General features: G+C 40.3%; 1 protein-coding gene across 4 annotated transcripts in view; it reads left to right on the forward strand.

The window, feature by feature from the left end:
• LOC139758427 (putative serine protease K12H4.7) overlaps positions 1-13,669 on the forward strand; it is a 245,973-nt gene extending 232,304 nt beyond the window's left edge. For all 4 annotated transcript variants that reach the window (XM_071679823.1, XM_071679824.1, XM_071679825.1 and 1 more), the window contains exon 9: positions 7,777-13,669. In XM_071679823.1, coding sequence (XP_071535924.1) covers positions 7,777-7,886 — 110 coding nt within the window. In that variant the 3' untranslated portion in view covers positions 7,887-13,669. The remainder of the gene's footprint in view (positions 1-7,776) is intronic.
• Positions 13,670-14,400: the final 731 nt, after the last annotated feature.

Consider the following 14,400-nt stretch of genomic DNA (forward strand, 5'->3'; position numbering starts at 1 on the left):
TGCATTCACCTCCCTAACACCCCATCCATAAACAAATTAAACAACCATGGAGTCATCACACACCCCTGCCGCAAACCTACATTCACTGAGAACCAATCACTTTCCTCTCTTCCTACACATACACATGCCTTACATCCTCAATAAAAACTTTCCACTGCTTCTAACAACTTGCCTCCCACACCATATATTCTTAATACCTTCCACAGAGCATCTCTATCTACTCTATCATATGCCTTCTCCAGATCCATAAATGCTACATGCAAATCCATTTGCTTTTCTAAGTATTTCTCACATACATTCTTCAAAGCAAACACCTGATCCACACATCCTCTACCGTTTCTGAAACCACACTGCTCTTCCCCAATCTGATGCTCTGTACATGCCTTCACCCTCTCAGTCAATACCCTCCCATATAATTTACCAGGAATACTCAACAAACTTATACCTCTGTAATTTGAGCACTCACTCTTATCCCCTTTGCCTTTGTACAATGGCACTATGCACGCATTCCGCCAATCCTCAGGCACCTCACCATGAGTCATACATACATTTAATAACCTTACCAACCAGTCAACAATACAGTCACCCCCTTTTTTAATAGATTCCACTGCAATACCATCCAAACCTGCAGCCTTGCTGGCTTTCATCTTCCGCAAAGCTTTTACTGCCTCTTCTCTGTTTACCAAATCATTTTCCCTAACCCTCTCACTTTGCACACCACCTCGACCAAAACACCCTATATCTGCCACTCTATCATCAAACACATTCAACAAACCTTCAAAATACTCACTCCATCTCCTTCTCACATCACCACTACTTGTTATCACCTCCCCATTAGTGCCCTTCACTGAAGTTCCCATTTGCTCCCTTGTCTTACGCACTTTATTTACCTCCTTCCAGAACATCTTTTTATTCTCCCTAAAATTTAATGATACTCTCTCACCCCAACTCTCATTTGCCCTCTTTTTCACCTCTTGCACCTCTCTTGACCGCCTGTCTCTTTCTTTTATACATCTCCCACTCAATTGCATTTTTTCCCTGCAAAAATCGTCCAAATGCCTCTCTCTTCTCTTTCACTAATAATCTTACTTCTTCATCCCACCACTCACTACCCTTTCTAATCAACCCACCTCCCACGCTTCTCATGCCACAAGCATCTTTTGCACAATCCATCACTGATTCCCTAAATACATCCCATTCCTCCCCCACTCCCCTTACTTCCATTGTTCTCACCTTTTTCCATTCTGTACTCAGTCTCTCCTGGTACCTCCTCACACAAGTCTCCCCAAGCTCACTTACTCTCACCACCCTCTTCACCCCAACATTCACTCTTCTTTTCTGAAAACCCATACAAATCTTCACCTTAGCCTCCACAAGATAATGATCAGACATCCCTCCAGTTGCACCTCTCAGCACATTAACATCCAAAAGTCTCTCTTTCGCGCGCCTGTCAATTAACACGTAATCCAATAACACTCTCTGGCCATCTCTCCTACTTACATACGTATACTTATGTATATCTCGCTTTTTAAACCAGGTATTCCCAATCACCAGTCCTTTTTCAGCACATAAATCTACAAGCTCTTCACCATTTCCATTTACAACACTGAACACCCCATGTATACCAATTATTCTCTCAACTGCCACATTACTCACCTTTGCATTCAAATCACCTATCAAGTATGTTAATATACCTTTATATATCCATGGTTAGGTGTTGAATTTAATGTGTAGAGACCATGGTTAGGATTGATAGAGGAGAGAAGGGGAAGGAAGTTGTGCATAGGGAAGGGGGCAGAGAGTCTTTGTTGGAAATTCATTAATGACTCCTATCACTCACTACTCATGAAAGATATTAATGTGAAAATGAAGTATACATAGAAAGAAATGAACTATCATAACTTATATGGCAATGAGATAGTGCTGTTGATAATGTCATGACTCACTTTTTGTAAATGACACATCACTTGTTTGTCTACAATTTCACATACAATTTCATATACATATTTTTTTACACTTATTTGTCATTTCTTGTGTTAGAAAGTTGGCACCAAGAACAGATGAAGAAATGGCCTAATTTACTTACATCCTTTCTCTACCTCTCATCTATAATACACTGAAACAACAGCACTGTATATGCAACCAGGCTCTACAAAACCTTTCCACGGTTTCCCCAAATCGTTTCATATGCCATGATTCAGTCTATGAACAGTACATTGCCCCTATGTACTAAATTGCTCCAATTCACTCTATCCTGTGCACACCATACACCCTCATTCATGTTCAAACCCTGAGCACTAAAACCTTTTCCACTCCATCCTTCCATCTCCAGTTTGGTCTCTCCCTTTTTGACCCCTCCACTTCTACATATACTCTCTTTACTAACCTTTCCTCACTCTTCCATGTGTCCAAACCATTTCAAGACATCCTCTTCTGCTTTTTCACCCATTCTCGTATTATTACTGCTCCTTTCTCTTATCCTATCATTTCTTATTTGAAGAACCCTTTTTCACCTTATGTCGTCCTAAAGCATTTAATTTTTAACACATTCTTTCTTCTTTTTGAACTTCTTCTCTTGAGCTTGTGCTTACAGCCATACAACACTGTCAGAACCAGTATACCATGCCAATCTTTGCCCTAACCGAGAATGACCTCTTTCCACACATCCCTCATTGTGCCTAGGACCTAGTCTTTTGGTCACTTCAGCTTTCATAATTCAATTTGCTGCTTTTACCTTTCCTAGGTATGTAAAATACCAAACTTTTTCCACACACACACTCACACTCCAGCTAAACTCATCTCTTTTCACTGCTAAACCTAATAATATTCTTGCATTTATTCTCATTTACTCTCGTCTTTCTCCTTTCAAACACTCTCACAAACTCAGACACCAGCTTCCACACTTTATCACTTGAATCTGCCATTATCACTTGAATCTGCTGCCAGCAGCACTGTGTCTCTGGCAAATATCTGACTAAACTCCCTGCCCCCACCCCACACCCTAAACAGATGCTCCTCTCTCCGAGACCTTTGCATTCACCTCCCTCATCAACCCATCCATCATCAAATCAAACAGTCATGGTGACACCACTGACCCCAGCTGCAGACCCACCTTCACCTGGAACCACTCACCCTTCCCATTTCTTACACATGCATCTTACTCTCTAAATAAAAACTCTTCAGTACTTCTGTGGCTTTCCACCCACATTCTGTATTTGTAACATTTTCCACAAAAAATTTTTAACAGCCTTGTCATATACTTTCTCCAGATCCATAAACACCACATATAAATCCATCTGTCTCTAAGTATTTCTCACACATGTTGTTCAAAGCAAGCACCTGACCCACACATCCTCTACCTCTCCAATAACCCACATTGTTCTCCAGTCTGAAGCTCTGTGCATGCTGCCACCCTTTGAATCACCTTTTTTTACATAAAACTTATCAAGCAAACGTATTTCTCTAATATTTGTGTCCAAAGCATCCCACATCTGCCACCCTGTCATGGAAGACACTCAGCAGCCCTGGGAAAGATTAATTCTATTATTTTTCTGTCATATTTCTGCCAGTTCCAATTATTCTAATTTTTCGTACATTACTAATCCCATACAAAAGAATTATTTTTCTCACCTGAAGTTTGTTTATATCCACTCATCCCAACTCACATTTGTCTTTTTTCAGCCCCTTCACCTTCCACTTGATCTCATGCTGCTTTTTCTTGTAAATCTCCTAATAACTTTCTCAACCCTATACTTATTATCCTTTCACACCTGTCCACTTCCCACCTTCCTCATGACATTGTATTGGAAGTTATTAGAAACCCACAGATTAGTGCAGTAAGAGTAGAAAGGCATTCTGCTGATTCAAAGAAGAAAACCCTGCAAATTGTTCATTTGTCAAAGGAGCACAGAACAGTTGTGGACATGAAACTAAATATTTATCAGTTCTCCTTTTAAACATACCTATAGTTCTGCTTTCTTCTCCACTATGCCGAAATCATTCCTGCTGAAGAAAAAAAGAAAAAATATGTTGTCTCATTTGAGGTAAAACATTTGCCCATAATTTTTGTCCATTAATACAAAGTAAATAAGACAGATCAGTCCTTGGATAGCTTGTTAGAGCAAGATTATCAGAATTTTTGAAATTTTTTTATACTTGTAATTATCATTAATCCTCTTAACCTTCATTTTAAACTACACAGACTTAACATTTTAGTGTTTGTTTCTCAGCCCAGGAATCATCTTGGTAGCTCGATACTGTACTGTCTCCTTTCTGTCTATGTCTTTCTTCAAATAAACCAACTAAAACTGACACATTGGCAAGATAAGGATGCACCAATAAATTGTAGAGAGCATGTGTGGTTTTCCTAGACTTGAATTTGAAAGCCTTACTCATGAATCTGAGAAATTTGATCACTCTTTTTACTGCTTTGTGCACTTCTTACATGGCTTTGGGTCATCACATATTATTCTTTCCAGGTCTTTATCCTCATTTACCTTTTGTAGCTCAACAAAATATATACTGCAGAGAGCTTACCTTTTGGGTTTTACTTCCAATATGTAAAACATTTTACATATTGATATTCAAAATCATTTGCCACCTGTGAGCTCAGCCCATCAGTTTTCCTTTGTCAGCTTGTTATCATCTACCTATTTTGATATCTTAAATTGCAGCCCATTATCAGTATCAGAGAGAACTGGTTCCAAGACCAGTTACATCTAACCATTCTGGGGGTTGATCATTAATTACTAATCTTTCTTTACTGCCTGTCATCCAATTTTCTAATTACTGAAGTACAACCTCATGTATACCATGTGACTTAACTTTTGCTGGTAACCTTTGATATGGAACCTTGTCAAATGCTCTTGGAAAATCTATATGGATGAGATCATTTGCCTCTCATCACACATGCTGATTACATCGTAAAAGAAATCAAGTAGATTTGACAGATACTAGTAATATCATGGTATTCCCCTAAAAGGAGTACAATTTGTCTTGAATTATAATTTTCCTAAGTTTTCAGCAACAGATGTTAAGCTAATTAGATGGTAATTTTTGGGCAGTATTTTATTACCTCCTTTGAATACCGATATTACATTGGCAACTTGCATTCCTTTGGAACTTTCCCTGTTGCAAGTGACTTACTGAAAAGAATAGTCAAGGGCTAAGCTAACTCATTTTTGCCTCTTTCATTGTTCTGAGATGAAACTTATCAGGGCCTGCCATCGTATTTTCTTTTTTCTGTTAATAGTTGATAAGACATTTTCATTTTCAACATACTGACATTTTATATGTCAGTATGTTGGAGATTGTTCTCTTTTATCATTTAAACTGGATTTGGGACATGAGTTGTGTCTTTAATTGTAAATACAGAAACAAAAATATTATATTGTTTTGGCATGATTTTGTTGTCTTTAGAAAGTCACTATTTTCTGTTTTAAGTGACTATTTGCCTCTGTAAATTAATTTCTTGCTTCATTTGTAATTTTCAGGAATATATATATATATACTTTGAAATAAGAGTCTCTTAGTTTCTGTATGCCACATTACCCAATCTTGCATTCAAATCACCCATCACTGATACTCAGTCTCTTATTTTAAAACTGCTGGCACACCCATGCAACTCCTCCAAAAACACTGTTGTCTATTCCTTAGTTCTCTCATTTTCAGGCACAAAAGCACTAATGACCATCCACCTCAATTAACTTTCACTTTTACCCACATCAGACTAGGGGCTCTCTTCCCAACACATTTTTTTTTACACATTCCCACACCTCCTCCATCAGCAGAGGTGCTATTCCTTCCTTAGTCCTCATCCGCACACTAACCAGTGACTTTACCCCTTTAGTCATTCATAAATCATTCTTGCTCTTTCCTTTTACCTTTGTTTCAGTCAGAGCTAGAACATCTAGGTTCTTTTTTTTCAAATATGCTCCCTGTGTCTTCCCTTTTTCTCACTGTGGTAACATCTGCACTCATTCAGACACCTCAGCCTCAGTTTTTAATGAGGATAAGCACTCATCACTTGGCTCTGTCATCTGTTTGAACTTTTAGAAACTCAGTTACAAAGATGAGTTTTCCACCCTCCTGCTTCCTCCTCCTTTAGTTGCCTTCTACATCACCCACACCCAAGGAGTACAAAGGAAGCATATTTACACTTTAGAATTACATCTCTAAAATAAGCACCTATTGTGACTAGGGGACACATAGTAGCCATAGAAATGTCACAATTTTTGTGTTTTGTTTACAATACGCCCATGAACTTAAGTGCATATATGAAGACTTTCTGGGCTTGCTATACCAGTCTTCATATGAAGACTCCAAGGGCCTGCTATATAAGATTTCATATGGAGTTTCCCAGTCTTCATATGAAGACTCCAAGGGACTGGTATACAACTTTTCACATGGAGGCTCCAAAGGCCTGCTATACAGTTCTTCATATGGAGATTCCAAGGGCCTGCTATACAAGTTTTCATATGAAAATTCCCAGGGCCAGCTGTGCAAGGTTTCATATGAAGACTCCCAGGGTCAGCTATAATAATCTTCATAGGGAGACTCCCAGGGCCTGCTATACAAGTCTTCATATGCAAATTCCCATGGGCTGCTATACAGGTTTTCATATGAAGACTCCAAGGGCCTGCTATACAAATCTTAAGAAAACTCCCAGGGCCTGCTATACAAATCTTAAGAAAACTCCCAGGGCCTGCAATATGTCTTCATACGAAGACTCCCAGGGTCTGCTGTACAATTCTACATGTGGAGACTATTAGGGCCTGCTGTACCAATCTTCACATGAAGGCTCCCAGGGCTTGCAGTGCATGTCTTCTTAAGAAGACTCCCATATAAAGGCTGGGATCCCAGGGCCTGCTATACAACTCTTCATATAAAGGCTGGGATCCCATCCCAGGGCTTGCTATACAACTCTTCATGTAATGGCTGGGATCCCATCCCATGGCCTGCCATACAACTCTTCATATAAAGGCTGGGATCCCAGGGCTTGGTATACAACTCTTCATATAAAGGCTGGGATCCCAGGGCTTGCTATACAACTCTTCATATAAAGGCTGGGATCCCAGGGCCTGCTATACAACTCTTCATATAAAGGCTGGGATCCCAGGGCTTGCTATACAACTCTTCATATAAAGGCTGGGATCCCAGGGCTTGCTATACAACTCTTCATATAAAGGCTGGGATCCCAGGGCTTGCTATACAACTCTTCATATAAAGGCTGGGATCCCAGGGCTTGCTATACAACTCTTCATATGAAGGCTGGGATCCCAGGGCCTGCTATACAAGTCATCATATGAAGACTCCCAAGGCCTGTTATGTGATTCCTCACATAAAGACTCCCATGGCCTGCTGTACAAGTCTTCGAGACTTCCTGGGCCAGCTGTACAAGTCTTCACATGAAGACTCCCACTGGCTGCCGTACAAGTCTTCTTATAAAGACTCCCAGGGCCTGCTATGAAAGTCTTCAAATGAAGACTCTCTATGGTTATAGGCTTAATGTGTTTTATCTCCACGTCTACAACAAAATCCTGTTTGTTTTTCCAGATTCATTCCTTGCACTAAGCTAAGTGTCAGGAGATAAGAATACTGTATTTTGAAGGCAGGAAATAGCTTGTTGAATGTTGATAGCTACTTAGTTATTTCATTCTAATCAAACTTCAGCTGTACTTGTAAGAATAATTTTGCAGTACTTTTCTTTGCAATTTCCCTCCAAGCATTCTTCTCTTTTAATCTTCATTATGATTTGTTTACATTTTTCTTTTACAGGAACAGCTCATTGTGCCATCATGTACCCTGCCTCTACCAGTGATCCACCACAGTTGACACAAGCAAGGGAGCAGGTGTTCCACCTCATTAATCATTGGCTCCAGGATTGATGTCATTGATGATGAAACATTTGAATATATCCAAGGAAATTGTTTTTATTTACATTGTAATATTCTGGTATGCCCCATGCCTCTCTTGCACATCTCTGAATTAGCTTATGGTTACTGTGAGATTTTCCTATAATATATAAATATTTTCTTTATACATGTTCACCATTTTCCGCATTAGCGAGGTAATGTCAAGAACAGAGTGGCCCCTTTCTCTGTTCCTTCTTTCAGAAAAGCAAAAACTGAAGGGGAGGATTTCCAGCCACCTGCTCCCACCCTTTTATTCACCTTCTATGACACGTAGGGAATACGTGGGAAGTATTCTTTCAACCTCCCCTATCCCAAGGGAGCAGTGTGGTTTTAGGAATGGTAGAGTATCTGTGGATCAGGTGTTTACTTTGAAGAATGTATGTGAGAAATACTTAGAAAAACAGATGGATTTTTATGTAGCATTTATGGATCTGGAGAAGGCAAATGATAGGGTGGATAGAGATGCATTGTGGAATGTCTTAAGAATATATGATGTGGGAGATAAGCTCCTAGAAGCAGAGAAGTTTTTATTGAGGGTGTAAGGCACATGTACAACTAGGAAGAGAGGGCTGTGATGTCACCATGGTTGTTTAATTTGTTTATGGATGGGGTGGTTAGGGAAGTAAGTGCAAGATTTGGAGAGAGGGGCAAGTATAAAGTCTGTTGGGGATGAGAGGGCCTGGGAAGTGAGTCAACTGTTGTTTGCTGATGATACAACACTGTTGGGTGATTCCAGTGAGAAACTGCAGAAGTTGGTGACTAAGTTTGGAAAAGTGTGTGAAAGGGGAAGGTTGAGAGTAAATGTGAATAAGAGTATGGTTTTTAGGTTCAGCAGGGTTGAGGGAGAAGTTAGGTTGGATGTAAGTTTGAGTGAAGAAAATTGTTGAGGAAGTGAAGTGTTTTAGATATCTGGGAGTGGACTTGGCAGCGAATGGAGTCATGGAAGCTGAAGTGAGTCATAGGGTAGGGGAGGGGGCAAAAGTTCTGGGAGCAATGAAGAATATGTGGAAAGAGAGAACATTGTCTCAGAGAGCAAAAATAGGTCTTTGAAGTAATGGCATTTCCAACAATATTGTATGGTTGCAAGATGGGCTATTGTTAGGGTTGTGCAGAGAGAGGTACTTGTGTTGAAAATGAAATGTATGAGGACAGTATGTAGTGCAAGTAATGAAAGGATAAGAGAGATGTGTGGTAATAAAAAGAGTGTGGTTGAGAGAGGAGAGAGGGTATGTTGAGAAAGAGGACATGTGTCAGAGGAGGAAGGAACACAGATAAGTAAGAGACCAAATTGGAGATGGAAAGATGGAGTGAAAAAGATTTTGAGGAGTCAGGGCCTGAACATGCAAGAGAGTGAAAGGCATGCATGGAAAAGAGTGAATTGGAACGATGTGGTATACTAGGGTTGGTGTGCTGTCAGTGGACTGAACTAGGGCATGTGAAACATCTGGGGTATACCTTGGAAAGGCCTATGGAGCCTGAGTGTGAGTGGATGTGGCCTTTCTTCGTCCGTTTCCTGGTGCTGCCACGCTGATGCAGGAGACAGCCATCAAGTATAATGAATAAATATATTATTTACTTATTTATCATACTTAATCGCTGTTTCCTGCATCAGTGAGGTAGCACAAGGAAACACATGAAGAATGGCCCATCCACTTGTACACACACACACACACACACACACACATATATATATATATCATAGGGTGGGGGAGAGGGCGAAAATCCTGGGAGCCTTGAAGAATGTGTGGAAGTCGAGAACATTATCTCCGAAAGCAAAAATGGGTATGTTTGAAGGAATAGTGGTTCCAACAATGTTGTATGGTTGCGAGGTGTGGGCCATGGATAGAGTTGTGCGCAGGAGGGTGGATGACCTGGAAATGAGATGTTTGAGGACAATATGTGGTGTGAGGTGGTTTGATCGAGTAAGTAATGTAAGGGTAAGAGAGATGTGTGGAAATAAAAAGAGCGTGGTTGAGAGAGCAGAAGAGGGTGTTTTGAAGTGGTTTGGGCACATGGAGAGGATGAGTGAGGAAAGATTGACCAAGAGGATATATGTGTCAGAGGTGGAGGGAACAAGGAGAAGAGGGAGACCAAATTGGAGGTGGAAAGATGGAGTGAAAAAGATTTTGTGTGATCAGGGCCTGAACATGCAGGAGGGTGAAAGGAGAGCAAGGAATAGAGTGAATTGGAGCGATGTGGTATACCGGGGTTGACGTGCTGTCAGTGGATTGAATCAAGGCATGTGAAGCGTCTGGGGTAAACCATGGAAAGCTGTGTAGGTATGTATATTTGCGTGTGTGGACGTATGTATATACATGTGTATAGGGGGGGGTTGGGCCATTTCTTTTGTCTGTTTCCTTGCGCTACCTCACAAACGCGGGAGACAGCGACAAAGCAAAAATATATATATATATATATATATATATATATATATATATATATATATATATATATATATATATATATATATACACATACATACATATACGTAACAATATATACACATACATAAACATACACAGACATATACATATATATACACATGTACATATTCATACTTGCTTGCCTTCATCCATTCCTAGAGCCACCATGCCCACAGGAAACAACATTGTTACCCCCTGCTTCAGTGTGGTAGCGCCAGGAAAACAGACAAAACATGCCACATTCATTCACACTCAGTCTCTAGCTGTCATGTGTAATGCACCAAAACCACAGTTCCCTAGGAGAGATGGTCAAATAGTGTTACTAGATTACATATTAACTGATAAGTGTGTAAAAGAGAGACTTGTGGATGTTAATGTGCTGAGAGGGGCAGCTGGAGGGATTTCTGATCACTATGTTGTGGAGGCAAAGGTGAAGATTTTTAGAGGTTTCCAGAAAAGAAGAGACAGAATGTTGGGGAGAAGAGAGTGGTGAGAGTAAGTGAGCTTGGAAAGCAGACTTGTGTGAGGAAGTACCAGGAGAGATTGAGTGTAGAATGACAAAAGGTGAGAGCAGATAACATGAGGGGAGTAGGGGAGGAACGGGATGTATTTAGGGAAGCAGTGATATCTTGCGCAAAAGATTCATGTGGCATGAGAAAGGTAGGAGGTGGGTATATTAGAAAGGGTAGTGAGTGGTGGGATGAAGGAATAAAGTTGATAGTGAAAGAGAGGAGAGAAGCATTTTGATGATTCTTGCAGGGAAGTAGTGCAAATGACTGGAAGATGTATAAAAGAAAGCATTAGGAAGTGAAGAGGAAGGTGCAAGAGGTGAAAAAGAGGGCAAATGAGAGTTGGGGTGAGAGAGTATCATTAAATTTTAGGGAGAATAAAAAGATATTTTGGAAGGAGGTAAATAACATGCTTAGGATGAGGACAAATGTGAACATCGGTGAAGGGGGCAAATGGAGAGGTAATAACAAGGAGTGATGAAGTGAGGAGGAGATGGAGTATTTTCAAGGTTTGTTGAATGAGTTTGATGATAGAGTGGCAGATATAGGGTATTTTGGTCAGGGTGGCATGCGAAGTGAGAGGGTCAGGGAGAATGGTTTGGTAAACAGAGAAGTAGTAGTGAAAGCTTTCAGAAGATGAAAGCCGACAAGGCGGTAGGTTTGGACGGCATTGCAGTGGAATTTACTAAAAAAGGGGGGTGACTTTGTTGTTGATTGGTTGGTAAGGATATTCAGCGTATGTATGGATCATGGTGAAGTACCTAAGGACGGCAGAATACATGCATAGTGCGATTGTACTTAGGCAAAGGGGATAAAGGTGAATATTCAAATTACATAGGTACAAGTTTGTTGAGTACTCCTAGGAAATGGTATAGGAGGGAATTGATTGAGAAGGTAAAGGCATGTACAGAGCATTATATTGGGGAAGAGCAATGTCGTTTCAGAAGTAGTAGAGGATGTGTGGATCAGGTGTTTGCTTTGAAAAATATATGTGAAAAATACTAGGAAAAACAGATGGATTTGTATGTAGCATTTTTGGATCTGGAAAAGGCATATGATAGAGATGCTTTGTGGAAGGTTTTAAGAGTATATGGTGTGGGAGGTAGGTTGCTAGAAGCAGTGAAATGTTTTCACCAAGGATGTAAGGCATGTGTATGAGTAGGAAGAGAGGAGATTGACTGGTTCTCAGTGAATGTCAGTTTGTGGCAGGGGCACGTGATATCCCCATGGTTGTTTGATTTGTTTATGGATGGGATGGTTAAGGAGGTGAATGCAAGAGTCAGTTGTTGTTTGCTGATAATACAGTGCTGGTGGTTGATTCGGGTGAGAAGCTGCAGAGGTTGGTGACTGAGTTTGGTAAAGTGTGTGAAAGGAGAAAGTTAAGAGTAAATGTGAATAAGAGCAAGGTTATTAGGTACAGTAAGGTTGAGGGACAAGTTAATTGGGAGGTAAGTTTGATTGGAGAATAACTGGAGGAAGTGAAGTGATTTACATATCTGGGAGTGGACTTAGCAGCAGATGGAACCATGGAAGTGGAAGTGAGTCACAGGGTGGGGGAGGGGGCGAAGGTTCTGGGAGCATTGAAGAATGTGTGGAAGGTGAGAACATTATGATCTTGGAGAGCAAAAATGGGTATGTTTGAAGGAATAGTGGTTCCAACAATGTTATATGGTTGTGAGGCATGGGCTATAGATAGGGTTGTGCGGAGGAGGGTGGATGTGTTAGAAATGAAATGTTTGAGGACAATATGTGGTGTGAGGTGGTTTGATCGAGTAAGTAATGAAAGGGTAAGAGGGATGTGTGGTAATAATAAAGAATGTGGTTGATAGAGCAGAAGAGGGTGTATTGAAATGGTTTGGTCACATGGAGAGAAAGAGTGAGGAAAGGTTGACAAAGAGGATATATGTGTCAGAGGTGGAGGGAATGAGGAAAAGTCAGATCAAATTAGAAGTGGAAGGATGGAGTGAAAAAGATCTTGAGCAATCGGGGCCTGAACATAAAAGAGGGTGAAAGGTGTGCAAGGAATAGAGTGAATTAGAATGATGTGGTATACCGGGGTCGACGTGCTGTCAATGAAGCATCTGGGGTAAACCATGGAAAGTTTTATTAGGCCTGGATGTGGAAAGGGAGCTGTGGTATTGGTGCATTACATATGACAGTTAGAGACTGAGTGTGAACGAATGTGGCCTTTGTTGGCTTTTCCTAGCGCTACCTCGTGTGCGGGCAGGGGGAGGGGGTGCCATTTCATGTGTGGCAGGATGGCGGTGGGAATGGATGAAAGAGGCATGTGTGAGTGTACATGTGTATATATGTATAAGTGTGTATGTATATGTATGTATATATTTAAATGTATAGGTATGTATATGTGTGTGTGTGGGCATTTATGTATATTCATGTGTATGTGGATTGGTTGGGCCATTCTTTCATCTGTTTCCTCGCACTATCTCGCTAACGCAGGAGACAGCAAGAAAGTATAACAAATAAATATATAGATATATATGTACATGTGTATATATGTATGTATGTGTATGCATATGTGTTTATGTATGATTATGAGAGTGGATGTTCCTTTCTTCATGTTTCCTGGCACAACCTCACTAACACAGGAAATGGCAATCATGTATAAAATGAAGATATATATAAATGTAGTTGTTGCATTTGTATCTTTGTAGAATACTGTATGCTTGATATTTCCTGTCAATTTCAGTTGAGCGTTATGGAGTGATACATGAAAATTCTTATTCTTATTTTTGTGCTTTTATGTTATTTAAAGGCATCTTTTATGCCATATTTGTAAACTTCAAAATAAAGTTGAGCAAGAAAACCCTGTATCTACTATCAAATTCAGTATGTCTTCACTTCGACTCACCAGTATGTTCACCAAAGTCATTTTCACTTCACCCTTGATGAACCTAAATTCTCTTCAGTCACCTTTGACCTGACCTTTATAGGTTCGCTCAAGGGCTATCCACCACACTGTCATCTTCAGTACACACCCATCCTTATTACAGCCTCAGCTTCACTAACCTTCCATCTTCATTGCACCCTTTAGTGCCAGGTTATCCTTTTTAGTGCTACTGTCCTCAATTAAGGGACTTTGAATAAGGTAATATTTTAATCAATCAAGGCAGTGTGCTTCCTTGTCACAAATTGACTACTACACACACTATAGGCTCTGTTGGCTGGCAGTTGATGGCAGTACAGACAGGATGTGTCATTGGAGCTGCATAGAGGCCTCAGTGACCACAGAGTGAATGCATGCTATTTTTAAGGACCGCTGCATCGGTAGCACCCACTGCTGTCTTTAGGGTCCATCATCACCCATCACCTCTTAGGAGACCAAAACAATCATTTGCACATGAATGTATTAATAGTCATCTTTACTACATCCTCATTACCTCTGGCTTCTGACGATTTGTAAAGATCAGGTCAGAGGCTAATTCCATTACACCCTTAAAATAGCCTTTGAAGGATTAGGTGAAAGGCCATCTTCACTCTACTGAAAATGTATTTAACTCGACCCTTATGTGTTAAATCAAAGACATCTTCTCTCAG

Source organism: Panulirus ornatus, chromosome 30 (assembly GCF_036320965.1).
Source record: "Panulirus ornatus isolate Po-2019 chromosome 30, ASM3632096v1, whole genome shotgun sequence".
In the NCBI taxonomy this organism is placed as follows: domain Eukaryota; kingdom Metazoa; phylum Arthropoda; class Malacostraca; order Decapoda; family Palinuridae; genus Panulirus; species Panulirus ornatus.